At 38.3% G+C, this 25,393-nt stretch overlaps 1 protein-coding gene across 8 annotated transcripts in view; it reads right to left on the bottom strand.

The window, feature by feature from the left end:
• The window catches only part of LOC123751257 (uncharacterized), a 268,667-nt gene that overhangs the window by 5,233 nt on the left and 238,041 nt on the right, over positions 1-25,393 (bottom strand). For 5 of the 8 annotated variants that reach the window (XM_069332835.1, XM_069332852.1, XM_069332857.1 and 2 more), the window contains exons 6-11: positions 19,837-19,999; positions 19,424-19,471; positions 8,316-8,540; positions 7,487-7,568; positions 5,038-5,070; positions 391-662 (exon numbers count right to left, since the gene is read on the bottom strand). In XM_069332835.1, the coding sequence (XP_069188936.1) occupies positions 391-662; positions 5,038-5,070; positions 7,487-7,568; positions 8,316-8,540; positions 19,424-19,471; positions 19,837-19,999 (823 nt within the window). The remainder of the gene's footprint in view (positions 1-390; positions 663-5,037; positions 5,071-7,486; positions 7,569-8,315; positions 8,541-19,423; positions 19,472-19,836; positions 20,000-25,393) is intronic. The other 3 variants (XM_045733353.2, XM_045733368.2, XM_069332862.1) reach the window with 2 other exon arrangements.

The following is a 25,393-nucleotide window of genomic DNA, read 5'->3' as shown; positions in this document are numbered from 1 at the left end:
GTGTTGCAGTAACATTACATGTGCTTGTAGACACTGGCTTAATCTTACAGAGTGTGTGCTTGTTTTGGATGATATCCAGATAACATTTGTGTTCAGGTATCTTACCTGGATCTTACCTGGGGAGGGTTCTGAGAATTCTTCTATTCCCCAAGCCTGGCCTTGGGCCAGTCTTGACTGCATAATTGTAGGCCGTCTCTGTTTTTTAGCTCCAGTTATCTCTGTGATTCCCCCGGTCATAGTACCAATTGACTATGTCATTCACACTTGTCCTAATTGTCTCTGGCATTCACACTTGTCCTAATTGTCTATGCAATTCCCACTTTCCTGGTCACAGATGCCTATGCAATTTATATTCACCTGATCTTAATTGTCTATGCAATTCCTACTCACCTGGTTACCGTATTTGTAGCTTGGGTTGCAGGAACTGTTGGAGTCGAGACTGAGGTCGGAGGTAGAGAGACCAAAATTGCCGTTTTCAGGCTCCACGGTGAGTCGCTGGGGTGTTGGGTGGTGGGGAGCCCGTGGGTGATGACCCATGGATAGGCGACGGTGGTGAGGACGGGGGGAGACGTGAACTATGGAGTCACCTTCCACCACTGCCACTCCCTCCTCCGGGGTGTTCCTGGGCCGGACTCTCTCGCTCTTGCTACGCTTAAGGTACACTAAAGATAGGAGAGACAATCATGTCAGAGTGCCAACTCAAATGCTTATATTACCGCTACAACCAAAATCAGAATGAACTGAATTCGCGAAAACTATTTATTATCCTGATGCGATAATATATTTTCCAAGTAAAAAAAGTCGAACAGATTCATAAATCCAGCATTCGGTTACATTTATATAACCCAAAATAAAATGAATTGCTTTAATCGATAAATTTGTTACTATCTATTCATAACGTGAGCGGCAGTCGCTTCTCATTGATTGAGTAGTCACATCGCCTGAATTTGACCTATTTATATGTAATAATGATTGTCTTTTCCAGTGTGAATTAGTTGTATTTGTGAAATCAAGTGATCTATATTTTTGTACTTTGATATACCCAAGCTCAAAACGTCATTGATATGAATATTCTCGTTTTCATTATGGACGAGGCTTTCGTGTTCTTAGTGTACTTAATAATATATATATATATATATATATATATATATATATATATATATATATATATATATATATGATTTTTAAATGACTCATTTAATTTTTTTAATTTTTTAATTTCTGATCGACTCATCTGAGTCAGCCTTGTCACCATTAGTTAGGGAGCAGGCTGAGGAGGCAGACGACAGGTGGTAGGTAGAGGTGACAGACGCCAGTTGACAGGTAGATTTGGCAGGTGGTAGGTAGAGGTGGCAGATGACAGGTGGTAGACGAAAGGTTGTAGGTATAAGTGATGGACTTTAGGTGGTAGATACAGGTGGTATATGAAATATTGTAGACGACAGGCCGCAGACGACAGGTGGGTAGGTAGATGTGACATATGACAAGGTGACGCCAGGTGATGCCAGGTGACGCCAGGTGATGCCAGGTGACAGGTAGATATGGCAGGCTAGAGATGGTGAGGCTGTTTCTTAAAGACTGGGTTACGTGGATGCCTCTGAACGGGAGTCTCTTTTAATGGACAAATTCATTAATTAAATTTATATATCGGACATTATGGTCTCATAAGGTTTGAGCAATGATCGTTGTAACCTAATTAAACTTAGGGCGGTGCGAACACGTTTGTACAGATTGCGAAATTAATTTATTACTAATTTTCTATTTTCTTATTAGAACTAGCTGTATCAATTACATATTCTTACTTTATTATTATTACTACAATTATTTATTATTAACATCATTCTAATCATTTATATTATTATTACTATGGTGGTAAAACTTGAGCACAGTTTATGTTTCTGAACAATTGGCTCATTTGTACTTGAAAAGTGTTATTATATTAACATTATATTATATAATTATATTACATTAAAATAAATAATTTAATCGATGGTTATCGGAGCAATTGAGCCCCTAACCGCAACCCGTCCTCATCAACAAAAGCGAAAGGTGCGTTAATCCAGCCGCCAAACTCACCTGTTTATGAATGAAAAAACACTTTGCACATGACTCGTAACTGATGGCATGCAACCCGTCCTCTGACCAGGCTCGTTAGAGCGGCGGCTGTCTCCCAAGACACAATCATCAATTTTAACGCACTGTTTACTAAAAATTGGTTTACTCTTATTTATATATTAATATTACTATATATATATTAAAGTTCTATGTATAGTTAACGTAGGTTAGATATTTCGTTGGTTAGATATTTAGATATCTATATATCTAAATATCTAACGTTGGTTAGATATTTAGATATCTATATATCTAAATATCTAACGTTGGTTAGATATTTCGGTTCTGTTGGAAATTATTTGTATTTGCAGTATGTGGGTGAAGCATTTATTGAGCGTTGCGATTCAGACAGAGGTCGTCAGCGAAGCACTGTTCGGAAAAGGCCCGAATGCCATCAGTCGTTTTGTTTGTAAACCGTTTTTAATTTATAAACGTGGAGTTTGGCGGCTGGTTTAAGGAGCATTTGTCCTTAGTTGATGTGGCAGGGTTTTGACGTATATATATTCTCCTCATGAATAGTTCATCGTTCACCTCTTCTGTTCAAAACGCACGTCTCTAAACGCTTCATCCACGTCCTGTAAATCCAACAGCACCTAACTACCTAACCTAACCTACGTTAGCCCTAACTATTCAACTTATTTTAATACGCAAAATGTTAAATTATAATTGAGAAATTAAAAATTTTGAATACGCAGCTCGTTACTATTGAAGACATCGTCTTTGGGCATAACCGAGGCTTGGACGAGACCAAACTTGAGGACAGGTTGCTAAGGAACATATGCGCTGTAATGACTTCAAAGACTACTGACCAGGGGGCCAGATTCACGAAGCAATTACGCTAGCACTTACGAGCCTGTACATCTTTTCTCAATCTTTGGCGGCTTTGTTTACAATTATTAAACAGTTAATGAGCTCTAAAGCAGCAGGAGGCTGTTTATAACAATAATAACAGTTGATTGGGAAGTTTTCATGCGTGTAAACTGTTTAATAAATGTAACCAAAGCCGTCAAAGATTGAGGAAAGATGTACAGATTCGTAAGTACTTGCCTAACTGCTTCGTGAATCTGGCCCCAGAACCCGATTAAAATGAATACTGACTTTACATAACAATTATTAGATATTATGTTCGTGTCATTCTTGTGGAATACACAATAACTTCTATGGAAACACACTCTAAAAATATGTCAAACAAATTCTAATTAATCGTATCATTCCACATTCAGTTGTTGAAACACAAAATTGTCTGTCTAACGTATAGAACTGCAAACTCTACACAGGCTAGTTGGCCACCTAATAAAGACGAACGATGGACACGTAATACATTTAGTGGGACGCTTGACCAATTACACCTTAAATTTATTCCAAATTAACAACCAAAAATTGAAGATGTATCTAAATATAAGGTTGACTAAAGACACCAAGAACATAATAGCAGTGAGGACGTGTGTGAGAAGACATGTAAGGCACTGCATGAGACGATTCACGGAGCCATCAAACTACGGGGAAGGAACCACATATGTTGGAAGACCTCAAAACTCACGAGAGGCAAAAAAATCTCTTCGTTCAAAATAAGTTACATCAAAAAATTCATTAGGCCTTCCATGGTACTCTACAAAAAATGAATATATCAAAGATGTAAGGAAAGGTGAATGTGCTTGGATCTTCTTAGATATACAGAGATTAAAAAATACGTAAGGATGATGGAGGACAAAATTCCGGGATACACGATGTTAAAATCTTGAAGGACAAGAGCGTCAACATCCAGGGGCTACTGTCCCCCACCTCTGACGTCAGGTCTTGACGCACATAGCTAGAATGACCTATGCAGCAGGTTCCCATTGTAAATATTGGTAATAATATATAATATATGTGTGTGTGTGTTTACTCACCTAATTGTGCTTGCGGGGGGTTGAGCTTTGGCTCTTTGGCCCGTCTTTCAACTGTCAATCAACTGGTATACAGATTCCTGAGCCTATTGGGCTCTATCATATCTACATTTGAAACTGTGAATGGAGTCAGCCTCCACCATATCACTTCCTAGGGCATTCCATTTATTAACTACTCTGACACTGAAAAAATTCTTTCTAACGTCTCTGTGGCTCATCTGGGTACTAAGTTTCCACCTGTGTCTCCTTGTTCGTTTCCCACACACACACACAATGTGTGTGTGTGTGTGTGTGTGTGTGTGTGTGTGTGTGTGTGTGTGTGTGTGTGTGTGTGTGTGTGTGTGTGTGAGTGTGTGCGTGAAAATCACAAAGAAATTAACACGTGTGGAACAATGGACCGTGTCAGACCACGAAAGAAGGATTAAGACAGGAATTTCCTTAAACAGTTCCTAAAGTAATTAAGAAGGAAATTTCTATCTTAATCCTGAATCCTATAATCCTATCTTAATCCTTAGGGCGCCTGACAGCTGAGTGGACAGCGCTTCGGATTCACAGGCCTGAGGTTCCGGGTTCGATCCCCGGTGGAGGCGGAGACAAATGGGCAAAATATTTCTTTCACCCTGATGCTGCTGTTACCTAGCAATAAATAGGTACAAGGGAGTTAGCAAGCTGCTACGGGCTGCTTCCTGAGGGTGTGTAACAAAAAGGAGGCCTGGTCGAGGACCGGGCCGCGGGGACGCTAAGCCCCGAAATCATCTCAAGATAACAAGATAACCTAAAATATATATATATATATATATATATATATATATATATATATATATATATATATATATATATATATATATATATATATATATATATATTTATTTTACCTAGAAGGGGTACCTATATATATATCTGTATTGTATTTGGCAACAAACTCTTTGTTAAAAGTAATCGTTTAAATAATATATGTGACGAAATATTTACAATAGGGACTAGGCACATAGGTCATTTCTGGTCGCAGAGGTTTAGAGCAGTAGCAGTGCAGGCTCACCTGTTATTACTCCTTTCTGAAGTAGGGAGTTAACTGAAATATATGCATAAAAATGGAAAGTACAATATGACGGCTTTTAAAATGGGGAAAAAAATGCAATAAATGGCATCAAATTTAAAAAAATACCTATATATTTTAAGCCTAATATATAATGATAATTCCAAATAAAACGAAAATATGAGCAATAAATAATTTACACATAATTCATAACGTGGTAAATTGTTAATTTATGAACACACACGCACACACACACACATACACGCACACACACACAAACATGCACACACACACACACATACACTCGCGTGTATGTGTGTGTTAAACACAAGAAAATTAACAATAATCACAATGCTGTTGTTAATTTTCTTAATTATATTTTCCAATCTGCGCAAATATCTTCTACCATCTGGAGGGTGAAGAAACAATCAATCACTTAATCGTTCCATATTAGTGTTCGACGTTTCGTCAGCAATGTGGCATCTTCAGGAATACAGGAAGGAACACTGAGCTTGCAAGATTGATTGATTGATGAAGATTAAGCCATGGAGGCTTAATTAATGGCGGACCATTGAACAGCCATATGCTCGAACTCGAATTCATCTGGATGTTGAGTACTGGTGTCAGCTCTCGAACAAACACAGCCTCAAGCATACGAAATCACTTACGGTCGTTGGTGCGTGTCATTATTGTCATATTTTTCACTGTGCCTTGGCGATTCACGATGGTGTTGTGTTGAGAATGATGTTGGTTAATACCTCACTCTTGCAAATGAAGAGTAAGACGTCTACTCAGTGTATTCTTGGTATGTCCAATGTTGCATATATTTCTGAGCGCACAGTCTCCAGAGCTTGATGCGCTACATTAGTACATTTTTATTGATACACAACATTAGTACACCTCAGTTTGTCAGAGGAGGCAGATATGTTATTTCTCATAATGAGGAGAGCTGTACAAGGGTTGATTTTCATCCTTCTTATATGCCTGAGTAAAAATTTTTTTTTGTACACTATAATGTCTTCCCATGAGGGCCGATTTTCCACCTCTGAGGCCTGATTATCCTCAGTCAGATTGCTGCCTAGTTTCATACTTATGATTTCGTCGTATTCTGTATTGTTCTAATCGATGTTCACAATAATTTGGCGGATTTGTTCAAGTTCGTGTTGCAAGAACAGCCAAGAAGAGCATGTACCTATATATATGCATTGATGATGCTTCTTTTATGCTTGTTCGTGCATTCACTCTTACCTTTCTCGAACTTCATCTTGCTTGATAAAATAAGGACTGCTGGCTGGTGTCGCATATTCCAAGATTGGGCTGACATGCTATGTATAGAGTACTGAATAGTGCCTTACTCAGATTTCTAACGGAAGTTCTTATACTGTATGTATGTTTTTCTGAATATGTACGTATGGTAACTTAACTTTTTATAGTTGAATTTGATAAAAAATGCTTTCATATGGGTTTTATATGCCATTTAATTTAACTCTGTAAACTGAATAGCATTCGTTGCCCTCTTCGTAGGAAAGACAACGTCCCCGCATTACGTTAGCACTATAGGAGGTACATACATCCTTGGCGCAGTCAATCCTCCTAAAGATGAAAGTACTTACATTTGATTCAAAAGAACCAATATGTTGTGATGGATCACCAGAAAGTTATCTTTCGAATTATTAAATTTGGAAAAATCCAGAAACTTTTTAACAACATAAATATATGACCTAATCTCACCGAGCCTAACCCCTCCATCAACCCGAGGCCTCATACACGGTATCTTTGGCTTAATACATATATATATTTGCTATACTAGGCCTAGGAATATTTAAGTTTGGTTTCAGCTTCATTTTTTCCGGACTCTGCAAAAATAATGGTACAAAAAGTGCTTTACTGGAGGTTCATATATCATATTGGTACTTTCGACCAAATAGTTACTATAAGTACTGTCATTTCAGGAGGATGGGTTACTTGGATGCTGTGAAATCTAAGAACAATATTTATGTTGCTAGAAACATTAATCGTGTATATTATTAATTTATTTCCGGCTTGTTGACATGTAGTCAGGTCCGTTCTTCAAACCCATACAGTTGCTTAAAACGTCAAATTTAAATGAAGATTTTTCGGCTTAATAATACATAATTGTTAAGGAAACTTGAGTTAGTTCCCAATTGGGATTGAACATTTTAAATACTGTTAAACTAAAAAATAATTACAAAGCTCTATTAAAATATATGAAAATACTATAACAGAATACCTGGAAGCATTCACAAAATAAAACATGAAAGGCACAATGCCAGACTATAGAGACTGAGTAAACATAACCGTCATTTCTCAGGATGTTTTTGAGCGTCAGTGGAATACTTTATATTCATATAAATACTGCTGGAAGCTTTTAACCACCTGACAATGGACGGCATTGATACAATTAACTGATTATACTGAGGAAGCTACTTACTGCCGATTTCACCAGTCCCTGGTAGGTGCAAGGTCTTCAGCATGTCTCCTCCTATAGTGGCGATTCGTGGCTCTACCTGTGCCTGGGTGAATATAAACATTTGATATATATATATATATATATATATATATATATATATATATATATATATATATATATATATATATATATATATATATATATATACATATAGCCTTCTAAAATTTTATCATATGAAATGATAACGCTTTCCATTAAATTCAATATATGATTTATTTTGTTTAATTTAAGTTAAAACTAACGTAGAAATATGAATATGACCAAACCTAACTTACCCTACCTAACCTAACTTAACCTATCGTAAACTAACCTAAACTAACATAACTAAATCAGCAATTCATGTTCTTGACATAATATAATAAGATTAATTCAAATAAACCAATTGGAGAGAGAGCGAGAGAAAGAGAGAGAGAGAGAGAGAGAGAGAGAGAGAGAGAGAGAGAGAGAGAGAGAGAGAGAGAGAGAGAGAGAGTGAGAGAGAGAGAGAGAGAGAGAGAGAGAGAGAGAGAGAGAGAGAGAGAGAGAGAGAGTGAGAGAGAGAGAGAGAGAGAGAGAGAGAGAGAGAGAGAGAGAGAGAGAGAGAGAGAGAGAGAGAGAGAAGCAGGCAGATAGAGAGATTGATATACTAAAACAAAATTAACTTCAAGTGAATATAGATAGACACAACTGAAAGCAACATCATCGTGCACATTTTCCTTTTTTCCTTTTCCGAAAAAACTAGAAAACTGGTGCAAAGTAATATTCCAATGTGTATTTTCATTTTCCTTTGAGAAACAATGGAATAACTTACTTCGGTCAAATGATGGGTCTTTCCGTTCTCAGCTATAGAGGGAGTCTCTGAGATATTAGGAGCACCTTCCACCTCCACCACCAGGTTATGGTTCTTCATGGATACTGACACTTTCGATGTCACTTCACTGGGTTCATCTTGCACTTCTCCTACGACTATTTGCTCCACTTGATCTTCGCCCTCCTCCTCCACTGGCCCTTCCGAGGGAGAGGTTATCACGCTATCCTGTAACATCAATGTTCTCATGGAGAGAGAGCAGCTTCAGGAAAATGAATTGCCTTCATGTCTTAGGGATTATGATGCTGAGCGTTTGATGGCCAGGTATATGATACATATTATGTTCAATAGTGTAACCTTAAATATATCCATATTTCAAACTCAAGCCCATTCCAAGAATGCTTTGAAAACTCAAAGAAAATAATTACTACATAATCTGTTTAACACATATGAATTAATATTCTTAAAAAATATAAAATATTCTTTAACAAAAATACAATAGAAACATGAAAGGGGTAACACGACAGATATTATTCTATACTTTATTGCCGGTGTGTAGAAGGGAGATTTATATAACAGCATCAAAGACCCATATTTAACAGTTTAGATCCATGTAGAGCAGGGTCAAATTAGCGTGTACTTTTTATAGGCAATTTTCAGTGTGACGGAGTGATAATAAAGATCAAAAATTAAGGTAAGGGGGTTTAAACATAAGCAGTTTACTTTTATATGAGCAGGGGAACATGTTTGTGAGAACAGAGCGCTGATATATTGTATCAGAAGAGAGGCAACCACTTGTCTCGTACTCTGCCCTCCAGTAAGTACTGAAAGGACTCACGTAAAAAAACCAGTTACCAGGTCATAATACTGTACTGTGTCTATAATAATGAAATCACAGGAAGGAAACATTATTATTATATATAATAATTTGATATAAATCTTTCATGTCATGCAAAATTATGATTATAAATGATGTTCCGTAACTATGGTCTATAAAGATCATCTGTTGCTTTGTATGTGTGTTCCAACCTTAAAAGCTTTCTGCTTTATGCTAATCTGCATACTCGAGACACAGGAGGAAGTCTCACCATTCTTTTTTTCACTTCTTACCATAGAGATCTTGATGACAACATAAATTGCTAGGTAATTTCAAAACATAATTTTAGCTTATAGGAAAAGGGAGAAGAAACTACTGTTTTTCTATCGATGATTTTTTCAGCGTAAAGAACACTGTAGGAAACAAGTGTAAGAGGCCGAGACATGAAATACAACGACCAACAGAAACTCGCTCTAAATAAAGGGGGCACCGCCCCAAGGAAAAAAATATTGTGTTTTTAAGATACAAATATTTAACAGCAGAAGATGGCCTGCAGCTGGTAAGGACCTGTAGCTAGCCAGTGTGTGTAACTGACCAGGACCTGTAGCTAGCCAGTGTGTGTAACTGACCAGGACCTGTAGCAGGCTAGGATCTGCAACTGACCAGAGCCTGCAGCTGACCAGGGTGTGCAGTTGGCCAGGGCATTCAGCTGGGATGAACCTGTAGCTGGTTTGGACCAATAGCTGGTCAAGGTCTGGCGATTGCAAGAGCCTGCAGCTGGTTTTGTTAGAAGGAACAGTGGAATATATATAGGAAGTTTACTCCATACTGCTGGAGAGATGATTACTTCATCAAGCCATTTATTATGTTAAATATTTCAATATCAATGATAACAAAAAGTGAGGAAGCTGAAATCATGGTTAAATCAGGCCTGGAGACTTGCTCTTTCACTAACAGCCGTGTGCAAGAGGTTGGAGGATGTGATGGTCGAAGTCTCAACACCAATAGGAAATGACAATTGGTGTCCCAGTGATTGTTGGAAGTTACACTCGGTGTCTCCCTGCTCGATGGTTAGTTGATATCTGATTGCTCGGAGGCGACAGTTAATGTCTGAATGCTCGGAGTTGAGAGTCTATGCTTCAACGCTTCGGATAGGAAAGTTGATGTCGTAGAACTCAAAGATTATTGTTGATGTTTCAAGGCTCGGAAGTAACAATTGGTGTCATGGCGCTCGGAGGTGACACCTGATAACTCAACGATGGGAGGTGACAGCTGATGTCACAGCACTCAATGTGATTTTTAACGCAAAAAAATAATTAAATAACACTGCCAGCTGTTGAATGAGATGCCTATTGTTATTATCAATATATTTTGTATAATGTAATTAGATTCCTTTCATGCGAGTGGGTTTAACTTCAGAATTCTGGTGTTTCACCTCTTGTAAATAAACTATCCACAATGTATAGCTTTCTTTGTTATAGTACAGTATATGTACTGTCTTTCGCTGTGCATAGTATTTAGCTTTTTCACTGTCTAAAAAATATAGCTCTTTCACGGTCCACAGTATATGGATCCCTCATGATCCGCAATATATGGCTCCGTCACGGTCATAAGTATATGATTCTCACAGTACATATTGCACTTTCACTGTTTACAGTATATGGTTCCCTAAAGGTCCCTACTATGTGGCTTGCCATATGATGTTTTAATAAATCTGGTTCGAGAAATAAAAGAAAGTTCAGACAAATCGTATTTGAGCAAATATAAAAGTATATAAAAGACTTCCAGGAGACTTCCTAACACGAATCACATATAACCTTGTTACAAATAAAGTTCCAGAACCGTGCAAGATAACTAGTTGCCTCAGTTCCCTATTATTACTACATTGCCCCCCTAAAAAACAGTACCTCTTGATAAAACATAAACCTATATTCAATAATACTATCAACCTTCACTTCCACGATGGAAATCTTTTACATAACAGCAACTCGAACAGACGTATCCCGCAAACGGAACAATAACAAACCATTTATCAGCAGTGATTATGAATCCTCTTTATCATTTCAGGCAGAGATAATCCTTGACAGCTGAATTTCATGCTCTATGCCAATCCCAAACAATAATAACCCCACTAAAGTTGTTGAATTCATAATTTACAATGACACGAATAGCCAAGCCATCACACACCGTTCGAAAAGATGCAAAGAGCTATTATACTGCTGCTTTAAATTTCTCCCCTAATACAACTGGAAAAGATAAGACATAGATGCAAGCACAATGTGGCATACTCCTAAGTGAATTTACTAGGAATTAGAATTAGTACAATATATGCTATAACATATCACACTTCAAACAATATAAATTATAACAAAAAAATTGTAGACAAATGGAAAACATTATATTTCCTAACATAATATGAGCTATGAAGAAAACCCGGGGAGCGTGGGAACACACAAAGCACATAAAGAGAGAAGATACAACAATGATCAGACTACTGATGGTACACACCGAACTAACAACGCTCAACTATAAATACAGGACAAAGAAACATCCAAATAGCATTCACTGCCACTTCTCAGAGGCAATAGATCATTATCTCCTAGACTGTTTCCCCACATTACAGTGCCAGAACAATCTTCAAACAGGCATCAATCATACTAAAGTGATATTCAACATTGAACACATATTAAGAGGCCTCCAACTAGGCACACGAACAAGTAGACAATATTGGGTAAATATCTCCAGTCCATCAAAAAAAAAAAAAAATTCACATCCGATCAACAAATTCACTTTAAATTACATCGATATCCACAACCATATAAAAACGTATATCTTGCAACAACAGCAACGGAATCAATCATCCGACGTTATCATATCTACAAGAAACAGCAATCAATATTTGTCTGACCGTCAACACTGACGTTCTACCTCGACGTGTCTTTACAAAAACATAGGAATATCGTCATATATGAGGAGTACAGAACACGAATATCGTTCACTGACAGTAGTAGAAGAATCGAAAATCGTTCGCTGATTACTATATTCACTATACTATACTATTATACTACACTGAGGGCAGAGCAGGAATATATTTGTTTAAGGGAGGTATAGCATTGAATATCACACACTACAAAACTCGATTTTCCGACAATGATGGTAGAATATGTACACAATTATCGTCCAATGAAGGTAGTACAGGGCACGAATATCGTCCTCTGACGTGATTACAGGACACGAATATCGTCCACTGACGTGAGTACAGGGCACGAATATCGTCCACCGACGTGAGTACAGGGCACGAATATCGTCCACTGACGGCGGTACAGGAAACCAGTATCGTCCAGGACACGAATATCACTAATGTCTGACAGCATTGTATGACACGAATATCACTCAAGAAGTACAGAATACGAATTTCGTTCATTAACGTCAGTACAGGACACGAATATTGCCCACCTCCGGCTGTGGAGGATGATAAAGTCGTTCATCTAACTACAGTGGTGTATTTCAAGACTGGTTTTATAATTTATTTTAATTCAATATTCGTTTAAGACACAATCCTTATCTCAAAATCCCACTTCCATATACATTATATATATACAAACAACCTATCAATACTTTTCAGATGACAGAATACAAAGTGAGGGTTATATTAGCCATATGCTTTGCAATATAGGTAGAAAACAATCCATTATACAGAAACCCAGGGTGAAAATTATACACTATAAAGAAACACACAGAAATCCCATTAACCTGATAAATATCAATGTGAAAATCCACTAAGGCAATGAGGTGGGCGGGAACCTACGACTTATGCATTGCCAAGCCGCATACTCTACCACTAAACCACTGTGACTTGTTTATGTCTAAAGTCGTAGGTTCGTATTCACCTTATTGCTCTAGTAGACTTTCTCAGGATATACTATGATATATCATGGTAAGATAGAGAACTTGAGGACACATTTCAACGTTAAGATAATGAAAGACGCGACCACCTAAAACTTGTTTACACATTAATACTAAACCGTCGACCAAGTAAGGGAACATACACCTTAAACCTGACAGCCAGAGCAATAATAGTGATAGTAAGAAAAGGATTTCACAAGTATGGTTGGCCTACTGAGACATCATGAAAGTTATCAGTTTTAAATTAAAAGATGTTGTTGACTGACGTTGTCAAGGGATGACTGACAGTTGTCAAGAGGTGCCTGACAATTGTCAATATATGTTGGTGCTTGATAGCTGTCAATAGTGTTAGTGATTGACAGTTGTCAAGGAATGTCGGTGCTTGGCATTTGTCAAGGAATGTTGGTGCTTGACATTTGTTAAGGGATGTTGGTGCTTGACATTTGTCAAGAGATTTTGATGGTTTATAGCTCTCAAGGAAAGTTGGTGCTTGACAGTTGTCAAAGGGTGTTGGTACTTGACAGTTGTCAAGGAATGTTGGTGCTTGACAATTGTCAAAATATGTTGGTGCTTAACAGTTGTCAAAGGATGACACTGCCAGATAGTTGAAAAGAGGTGTTGATGTTTCACAGTCGTCAATGAGTGCTGAAACCTGAGTACAGAAGAAAAATGTTGAAGGTTCCGTACTATGACGCAGTTCTGGAAGCAGGATAAATAAGAACTCAAATCCATTTTTGTCCGCATGCGAATAGCTGTCTCATACATCTTACAGGTTTAGCAGACTGAGAGTGAAGGGGGAAGAGGGAGCTAGTGTGTAAACCACGCCGCCTGATGGTATAACCAGGAAGACCCATGAACAAATCCACAAGGACCGTGACGAGGATTCGAACCTACGTCCGAGAGCATCCCAGACGCTTCCTTAATCGACTGATCTACATGTGTCAGGAAGACTCACATGTAGGTTATCTTAAGGTTATCTTGAGATGATTTCGAGGCTTTAGTGTCCCCGCGGCCTGGTCCTCGACCAGGTCTCCACCCCCAGGAAGCAGCCCGTGACAGCTGACTAACACCCAGGTACCTATTTTACTGCTAGGTAACAGGGGCATAGGGTGAAAGAAACTCTGCCCATTGTTTCTCGCCAGCGCCCGGGATCGAACCCGGGACCACAGGATCACAAGTCCAGTGTGCTGTCCGCTCGGCCGACCGGCTCCCCCGGTCCATGTAAGTAATGGAAAATGTATAATATCTTGTCACTTTTTCCACTGTTGTGCTTGAGCTGACTGAGTGATTGCAGTCATAAGAGGCACTAAAGACTTTTTAATTTATTTTCTAATATATGACAGTCGTTAACCATGTCGTAGCTCAGTCGTTTAAGGCAGCGTCTGGGATCCTCTTGGATGTAGGTTCGAACCCTCGTCACGGCCCTTGTGGATTTGTTCATATGACTGTCTTGTAAAAATAACGTTATACTGATATTAAATGTATTATATGTTTTATAATTCACATTAATTCGTAACTCATCTAATCATCATTAAGTTCCCCACTTTCATGACGAAGGGGGTCGAGGCATCAGAAAGGGATGCATCAGCCAGAGAGACTTCAGGCAGGGAGGCATCAACCTGAGAGACTCCAGCCAGGGAGGCATCACCCTGAGAGACACCAGGCAGGGAGGCATCACCGTGAGAGACACCAGGCAGGGAGGCATCAACCAGAGAGACTCCAGGCAGGGAGGCATCAACCTGAGAGACACCAGGCAGGGAGGCATCGGCTAGAGAGGCATCAGCCAGAGAACAGCCAACGAGACTTTATCCAGACATCGGCCAGAAAGGCATGATTCAGAGAGACATCAGCAAGGGAGGCATCAGCCATGGGGGACATCAACCAAGAAAGATATACAAAAGACAGCAGTATTGACAAGTTAATTAAACCTAATCTAAAGAACATTCGTCCAATCTAATAGTTTTTCACAGTACACAATATTATGCACACTTTCACAGTGTACAGCATCACTAAGTGTATCACAGTGCACAGCATCATTTAGCTTTTTAATAGGCATCATTAAGCAGTCTTTCACAGTGCAAAACAGAATATAATCTTTCATAGTTCACAGAATCACGTAATCTTTCACAGGACACAGCAACACGTCATCTTTCACAGTATAAACGTAACGTAATCTTTCTCACAGTACACAACATAACATAATCTTTCACAGTACATAACATAAGGTAATATTTCACAATACACAACATAGGGTAATCTTTCACAGTAAACAACATCACACATTCTAAGCCACGACAGCCGCCAGCGGACCATTCACAGCAATAGAGACCCATCTCTTCACATAACTAGGTACAATGTGCCTCCAGTGAGTATACTTTAATTTATGCTATTATCATCACATACGCATAACAGTAGTTCTATATCTCCAGTTTGTGTACTACGACGTCAGCGTCAATAAAAATGTAACCATTACCAACCCTGCAAACACACAACGTAACTGTTCCTATTTTCCGCCTGTTACAACTTGTAATAAAGTTGTTACGTCTTGTAATAACGTTTTTATGACGGATTGGAACGCTGTTACAAACTTGCTATATTAGTTGATACAACTTGTTAGGTAATAAAACTTGGCCGAACGTTGCAGCAACGTCGTAGTTTCGTTGTGTGTTCGGCGGGATTCCAATTCTGACGTTCAACTTTCAGTTTTTCTTTCAAAACTCATTATTTTTTGGCAATTACTAAGTCAGGGGTATTTAGCTTTTCTAGGACTTCTACATCATATACCTCCGTTTCATATGCAAAGTTTCTTTCCCTCCGTCACCTAATTGTATCGCTCACTTCATACAATCTTCTTTTTCATTCACAAATTTATTTTTGAACTATCAATATATTTTTTGTGTTATTTTTTTGGATTAAAGAACTGCATCATCTGTCTATGTTAGAATATATATACCGGAGCTTACATGAGATTTTCCAGTTACACCGTAATGTTTTCCAAACAATTATTTTACACCTCTCATCTATTATTACCTTGACAACCCTCATGATCCCTCTAATACATATATTGAGCACCCTTGGGTGAATTACACAACCCTGGCGCACTCCTGTCATAATGTTCGACCTTTTCATACATACACTGAACAACATACTTTCGAGCCTTTCATAAATACACTGTGCCATGAGTGTATGGCACAACCCTTAGTGTATTCCTACTTTAATATACAACCCATCACATAAATTAAGTCGAAATAATAATGTGTTTCAAGACTTTACGACGCAAATAAGCGCCATAACACTTTAGGAAAAGCAAGGAGATACATATTGAGAGATTGGCTTATAATGTAGCAAATTTATTATGAAGAAAAAACACTGTAGTAGGCCTACAGGCCCATATCTGGTTCAACTTACATATACGAGGGGGATAAAGGTATTTAAAAATATGTTATACAACAGATGATATAGACATGCGAAGAACATGTATTACACCTGTGACGAGGGAAACGATATACACGTTGAAGACAAGCGTTGGACAGGTATGGATGAGGCAAGTTTAATACAGGTTTACTAGTCGAGGGTTTATAATGGGAGACGCAAGGCGGTGGAGATGTAATAACTGATATAGTCAGGGAAGAATGGCTAAAACAATGCAACAGAGGCGTTATTTTCGGTGTCTCCTGTCGCACCCTGGAAGAACTAACCTGATGTCATGGGCTTTGTATCAGCAGACAAAAATTTGTATTTTAAGTTAAGGAGGTCAGGAGAGCACCAAAAATCTTCGCCTACGAGACAGAGTGGAGGAAGGTAGTGTCAAGAGGTCACGAGGTCAACAAAGGGTTATACACCTGCCTGAGGCGAGGGTGGGGGCGGCACAAGGGAACACTTGCTGTGATATATCGACGAAGAGTCAGTCTGGTCCTGTAGGGGGGAAGGCAGCGATCTGGTGGGTCTCATTAATCAACAACGTCACTCATCTCCAACTATGTTTACATATATATGTCATATATTTCTGTTATCTGGAAGAGACTATGAGATGAACTGTGATTGCTCAAGTGAACGTAAAGAGACTTTTAAGGAGAAATGGAGAATAACCTGGAAATAAGGGAACGTTAACATCACTGCTGGTTCAAAAATAAATATGAAAAGCTGGGCATGTAGCAATGTATTTATCATTTTCTGTTAATTTTGTTCACGCTCTTTACAATGGACGTCTTGATAGCAAACTTACCTGTTCAGACCTCTGCCGAAAGATGTTGCAAGCATCTTCTAACTTTTGCTAGAAAGTCAATATTACTTTGGAACTCATTTACATAGCTTTAACACATTTATGGTCTTGATAACTAATAGTGTATCAATTTTATTATTTTGTTTATTTCTATCTAAAATGTACTGAATATTTGTGGATAAAATATACTTGACCAAAGATACAATGAACAAGTATGATAAAGTATTAGTTAACATATTAACCTTAAATCCTTTTAATTACATTGCTCATTCATTTCAGTATGTTTAACTTTCAAAATAATAATTAGTTTTTATTTCCTTTTTTCAGTTATTAATACTCTCATCTATATCGTTGAATTATCTTATGAAAGGTCAAGGTGAAAAATCTCTACAGTTTTTCCTTATTTTATACCATTTACTCGATTCTCTCATGTGTACCTGAATATTTCGACGTCCATATTAAACTACTTTCAATGTCCATGAATCTCTTTCTGCCCAACAAGTACTTCAAGACTCAGTTCTTGTTCCTACTTCAACCACTACGTTGACTCGGGTCGCATATGTATGCAACTTCTAACATATTTTCCCAAATTCACCAAAATTATTTCAAGTTATTATGCATTATACGGTTATCAATAACGACTGATAGACAAGCAATAGAATCAGTCTCTTGATAGTCACTGCAGACCTAAATCACCAGCCAAGGCTTCACCATGCTTGTAAATATTTCGTTATATTCTCATAAGCTTTCTTCCCGCCGCTCTCACAAGCTTTAATTATATGGATATAATTATCAATTTAATATAATTATCATTATATTAAAATTCCTTATTAATGCTGCCGTAAGTTCTCTTTCTACTACAAAATCTACTATGAGTAGGTTCCGTAGTTTATATATGCATATTTATGTGAGAAAGGCTGCAGGAACGCGCAAGCTATAGATAACTAAGAACTCTAAATGACCCGACCAGGATTCGAACCCATGACGTTCAGGATCATCCCCAAACGTACACAGTACCGAGACCACTGCACCATTGATCGTCAACGATCAATGGTGCAGTGATATGGTAAATATAAATATATATATATATATATATATATATATATATATATATATATATATATATATATATATATATATATATATATATATATATATATATATATATATATATATATATATATATATACATACACGTATATAAAATACGTATTGATGTGATTTTCCGCGAGTATACCATAGTATCTGTATTTTAATCCTCTATTCATACTAAATACAAAATATACTGAATAGAGGATATACATACATCTTCTTTTCAGGATTTCATCCCTGAAATTCACATATGGTTCTGTGCAATCATTGAAACAAATGATTGTTGGCAACAATCTATTATATGTGTTGATTCATCATATGTAGTCCATATCCAAAGTTTTCCATATGAAACCAATATTGGAAATGAGAAATATCCTTGGCCGGGTTACGTATTGGTCCCACAATGTTAACTCAAGGGGGACTTGACATTTTGAACATTACTGGTTGAAATGCACTGCTCGTTTACAGTCATACATTCTCGGGTAGAATGATCATGTTTTCAAGATGACAGAAACTTTAATGCCCTACTGTCCCCATACACCGAATGTATTTAGACTGGATTTCCATTTAATTTGATTTATTTAAAATAGATATACGTTCGTTATTCTGCTCCTGTATACTGCAGACATCTTAAGAGATATCTAGGGATATCTCATCACGGCCTTTATGGATTTGTTCTTAACTAAGGTAGTTTTATTAATTTGTGGCTTCCACTGGAGTGTACGTTATGGTAGCTAGTACTTTCATTTATCAATTTATGAACACTACTTAATTGATATAAACAATTCGAATAGCCAAATAATATAATGCTGATCACGAAGCCTTCTCACAAAAATATTTCACATCTTAGAGAACACATGTACATATATCATTTTATCTTCTGTTAAATACATCAGCACAGACCCACCTAATTTACTTTAGGTAAAACAGAGCCTAAAATTAATAAATTCAGTCATTTTGACTACTGTAAAACTCATTTCTACGTTGCTGATATTAAGATCCTCGTATTCCCAGGTTACGAAATCATGAACAATAATGAAGATGAAGAGCTTGTTAAGGGGTCGGAATACCTACCTTTACTCTGGGCTGCTCATGACAGTTGCACTCCTCAACCTGCGATCCCTAACAGTAAGAGAGTTTAAGGCTAGAATGAACTTTTCATAAAATGTACAATGTACAAAAACAGTGTTCTTCACTTGCATTAGGATCAGGAAAAGCAAATCTGAAGTATAAGAGATAATTGCATCGAAACTTCATTATCATAGAATGAATGACAACATAATAATGTATCATTTAGTATCTTGAGACTCCCGATAGATGAAATACAAGTCAGGTAGCGCAGATACACTCTGTCTATTAAAAGGGCTTACCACACATTTATCCTTTTCCAGTGAGATAGAAAAATTACAAAATTGCATTAAAAATAGCTATTCTAAGGTGGTGTACTAGAAGAATAGAAAGGATAAGTGGTGGAGGTGTAGTCTCACCTGTGGTATGAGCTGGTCACGACTGTTGGGGTCTTTTGTGACCCTTGAGGCTCGTGACGACTTCCTGGAGCCTCCATCTCGGCTCTTGAGTGAGGTCTGGGCTGTGTCCTCACGCTCAACCTTCCCGGCATAACCTTCGCCCCGGTATTTCACCCACAGTCTCCTACATCACCAGCGGCGCTCAACGTGTGTGTGTGATGACAGGCAAAGAGAAAGAGAGACAAAGTTAGCAGCACTCGGGTGGTTTTTGGCTTGGTATTGGGTCTAATTAGGGTTTATTAATTTCTGGAGAGTTATTAAGACCACCGCATTAGTCCTGAACAAAGTACAGTATTGTGAAATATATTTATTTGAAATGGATGAAAGGGTGAATTAGTTCATGGTACTTCAGAGAAGATTTGAAATATAAGTTGGGCACCAATTAGGTACTTCTAGGATCCTGCTTTATTGTGAGCATCAATGTCTTGATTAGTAAGACAACATACTTTTGTGCAAAATATGATGAATGCAAACAAACATTCATACCAAAACAGAGATGCAGAACCAGAAAACAGGACAAACACAATTTATGTTCTGGTGTATGATTTAGTCTTTATATCTTCAACCACGTTATCATGACCTCGTCTGCATATGGATTTCACCTTGGGTGCTGCGAGAAGTGCAACTGAGCTCAGCATTCCACTCTAATTAATATTCCAGACATCCTTGTGCACAGGAATCCTAGCAGATATATGGAAAAAGGCAAACAGAGTTCCAATCTGTAACAATGGCAGCTGAGAAGAACCTCCAAATTATAGACCTGTATCATTATCAAGCGTGGTAGTCAAAATAGTAGAAAAAATAGCTAAAACCAAATGGGTAGAAAACCTGAAGAGTAATGGGTAGGACACCTGGAGAACTATCGGGGAAGCTGCTGAAAGAGGCGGGCTCGGGGACTGGGAGGGGGCTGGGGGTGGGGCTTTCAAGGGCTGCGGCAAACTGGGCTGTGGGTGAGGGAGCTCGGGGGGGGGGGGGGGGGGGAGTGGGGGGAGGGGGGGGGAGGGGCTGGGTCAAAGTGGGTGTGGGATGGACTGTGGGTGGGTCTGAATCGCAGCTGCGTGAGTGACGTCATGAAATTGAACACCATTAAAATTTATTTGGTTAGGTAAGGGTAAGTTATGATGAGTATAATTAAATATTTTTATTTTCCCTATATTATGCTTAAAGTTTTACAATATTGCAGGGAATTTTACATTTTGTTCGGAATGTCGAGTCTGTAGACAAATCAAGGATGGTCATTGGGTTCAGTACGAGATCGTCACACGTTCTGCTTATTTTAATCTTACCATACCTAATCTGCTCATGTTGGGCACGTACCCTACAGTAATCACGGTGCAAAATTAGATGAAACTTCCTCCAAGTACCTGGCTTCTAACCTCAGACAGTCACTATATCTTATGGATATACTAAATGGGGTTCCTGGCGGTGCCCAGTTGGACCATATGACAGGTGGACCATACACATCATCCCAAGTCTTCCTCCCATACACACACCCTCCCATTCTCACGCCACACTCACCCTTCTTTTCTCTCTCCCTTTTCCCCCTCTTTCCCCTACACACATACCGACTCCGTCGCCAACCATCTTCAATGCACACTGTCTTTGTTACTATAAAAATGTTCACACCATACACGTCTCCCATCACACACACCTCTGCCAGTTCTCTCCCGACAAGTGTAACTATTTTCACTACACCCACCCACACACACACCCACCCACACACACACACACACACACACACACACACACACACACACACACACACACACCCACACACACACACACACTATATCAATCACAGTAACCAAAAGGTTGATTGCAGAATGCAAATTTGTCATCTGATTATACATTAAGCAAGTCTATATCTGAATATTCTAATATATAAAACAATGCTAAACCCTACAAACTTTGGGAGGCACATTTTATATCCACTGACTTCGTGAAGGGAATAGCGGGCCGACCCCTATTTAAGGCGTCACAGGGTTTGGGTCTGTCCTCTATCCTGGGATAGTCAGACATTCTCGTTTAAAGATATAAATATATTTATATAATCTTACATGCAGGGAAAGACTGTCTGCCAGAGATATAACTATCTATGTTTAAAGAAGAGAATGAATGTTTGTTCGTGATTGGAGGCCAGGCAATTGGGGCCAGTCTCGTGAAACTTTGCAGGGTGACGGGAGGATGTTACGTCACAGACATGGGTAAATAGGGGTCGGTCCCCATTGATCCACTCTAAGGGTAGTCATGACGACACCCACGAAGTCGGTGGAGACGAAATTGTAAGCAGCTCGTCCATAGATTTTTATGACCTGTTTTTAATAACTGAAAATTTTAATTTTGATATGGAAAACGCATATTCTGATAGTATATTTGTATTGTCTGGGATCCTAACACTTATCTGGTTACAGTGATGAGGGAGAATTGGTAGATGGGGGGGAGTGTTGAGAGGGAGGGGGAGAGCAGGATGGAGAGCAGGGTGGAGAGGGAAGTAGTATAGAGTTGAGTGGTAGGTGGGATGGTGTGGGGTGTGGAGAGAGAGGTGGGTTGAAAATATGGGGAAGGGAGATAGATAGGGGTGTGTGGAGACCGGTGAGGGTGGTGTGTGGAGACCGGTGAGGGTGGTGTGTGGAGACCGGTGAGGGTGGTGTGTGGAGACCGGTGAGGGTGGTGTGTGGAGACCGGTGAGGGTGGTGTGTGGAGACCGGTGAGGGTGGTGTGTGGAGACCGGTGAGGGTGGTGTGTGGAGACCGGTGAGGGTGGTGTGTGGAGACCGGTGAGGGTGGTGTGTGGAGACCGGTGAGGGTGGTGTCTGGAGACCGGTGAGGGTGGTGTCTGGAGACCGGTGAGGGTGGTGTCTGGAGACCGGTGAGGGTGGTGTCTGGAGACCGGTGAGGGTGGTGTCTGGAGACAGGGCTACTAATGCCGAACTGATAACGAGTAGTTTTAGTTGCAGTATAAAGCTTAGATAAGTGTACTATCACACGCTCACTATCTTCTTTTATGAAAGCAGAAACCCTAATTTAGGAACAGTGGATTCTGGCTAAACACAAAATCTTAAATGATTGTGTTTGTGTGATTGGAAAGTTTTAATTAAATCTAAATTTTGTTCTGAAATTGTCTGTATCTGCCAAATTGCGAAATTCTGTGGATCCCCTCAGTGGGTCTGCCAAAGACTGATATAATTGTTTTATTCAGAAGGGCTTTTCCACACTTCATTTCTGAACTTCTAGTATAACTATTTTTTTCCATACAAACATTTATTTTACTATATATTTTTTAAGAGTGACCAGCGTGACCCAGTAAACTTTACCTTTCGGTACAATGTTAGGGTGCTAAATCAAACTCGAAACACACACTCACGTGGATATAACCTTAGCATGTGACTGGAGGCACTTAATATCATGATATCATCAGCATTGTTTAAAAAGCAGTCAAACATTCGTGTAGTCTTAGGAAACTCGAACACTGGCGCTTTAAGGATGTTGTAAATTGCTTATGTTAAACCAGTACTAGAATATGTAATCTATGTGTGGAATTCACACATAAAAAAATTCAAATAGAAAAATAAGAGAAATTTCAGAGGTTTGTCACAAAACTGGTTCCTGGACTTTAAGAAAGACTGAGGACACTCGAAGTCACTATGCTGGATAAGAATCGAAAACAATATAAGAAACTATTCGTAAGAACTTACTTAAATGATTGCATTAATGGCTGGACTAAACACATTTACGGCAAAAAGTCAGTAATATTTAGCATACAATTTGAAAGGTGATAAATAGTTGGAAAAATGAAATGTAATTTACCATTGAAGCGGTGAGACAGATATTTAAAGGAGAACTAATATATACTAATATTATAATGAAATTATTGAAATATACTCATCCTTCACATCAAACTCTGGAGCTATCCATGCTCAAAATCAATGCCAACAGACAGCTATTACAACATCGATCTGACTTCAGTAGGATTCAAAATGCCTGTCACTGGGCCATTTCTATGTGAAATTGGTTCCTCTCATAATGCCAAAGATCCAGCTGGGGCTTTCTTTGCGGGCTATAGCTGTTTTATTTGATCTTGCTGTCCTACCACATCGTTACATATATCAATCATTTTTAAGTTGGATTTCCTAACAAATAAATATATATTTATAAGAAAGTTGGAGAGATCAGTGATAGGTGAGTTCCCGAAAAAAAGTTGATTGAGTTTGCTGGATTCCTTCTATACAAAAGGACATCATTTGTTTTTAGTTTTTCTTCAGGTGTAGGTGTGGATATGAGGGTGGTCTCTGATAAATGACTTTACTCTTGATTTTAGTCATCCAGATGACCAAAATTCCCTTATATTGACCTTTCAAGTCTTTAATAGCATCCGAATAATTTGCAAGTGGGCCTTTGATGATATGATAAGCTCCAGATGTTGTCAGAATACTTTACCGGAGTGTCTCTGCCTAGTCACATAAGTTTGGGATCAAGATAGAACGAGTTCTACGAGTTAAAATTAATTACTACACAATTAACAGGATTGAACGTTACGTTTGTATTCTGCACTGTCTTTTACATATTTCTGTCATTTTTTCATAGAATCTTCGGTCGGTGCGAGTAGAATTAGATCATCAGCACATCAGAAAACATTGGCCTTAGTTCTGTCTATGCAACAGCCAGCTCTACTGATTCTAAACTGTTGCAACAATTGATCAAGATAGATAGTAAGCAATATAGGATTAAAGACTGCACCTTGTTTGACCTCATTCTTAGTAAAATTTTTTAGAGAAAACATTACTCCATTTCTCAACTAATTTTCATACCTGTTAAGAAATATATCCTCTCATTTATAAATAAATGATACTCATTCATATATATTAATTTTATACGTTTCATACTCATAAATATATCAATGAGTATGTCCTCTCATCTAGCGATGAGAGGACATACTTTTCTGCTAAGCAATTCTTTAAAATGTTTGGTCTGTTCAACTTGTAAAACTTTACAAGCATCAAGAAACAGAGATACAGAGTTATCCAGTGATTTGCAACACTGAATAATTTTCTTTACCACGAAAATACAAAATTGTGTTGAATAACCAGTTTTGAATTAAAATTGAAAGTCATTAGTGTCTAGTTCGTCAGTTAGAAAGACAATAAATATATATTAAAATGCTTTAATAGTGTGTTAGAACAATATCATTATAGGTATCAGAGAACATCGATCTTTTGGCTCACTACCAATTCAGCTCGAGTTTTGCCGGACAGACCACTGGAACATTAATCTAACACAGTGCACAGTTACAAACCCATTAAGATTTCAACTGAGATTTAACAGAGCAGAAGAAGTTGTTAAACACATATGGCAAAATCTTACTGAAGCGACCATACGAGTCATAAATACTCATACTCCGCCCAAGTAAAACAGAAACAAGCAACACTTAGTGGGCCAGCCAGAGGTTTAGGGCCCGCGCTGGAATATCCATGAAAAAAAAAATAAAACTCGAGTTCGAATCCTTGACAGCACATGTTAGG

This window comes from Procambarus clarkii, chromosome 4 (assembly GCF_040958095.1).
Source record: "Procambarus clarkii isolate CNS0578487 chromosome 4, FALCON_Pclarkii_2.0, whole genome shotgun sequence".
NCBI classification, from domain to species: Eukaryota; Metazoa; Arthropoda; class Malacostraca; order Decapoda; family Cambaridae; genus Procambarus; species Procambarus clarkii.
The sequence above is the reverse complement of the archived record's forward strand: the minus strand, read 5'-3'. Positions and strand labels throughout refer to the sequence as shown.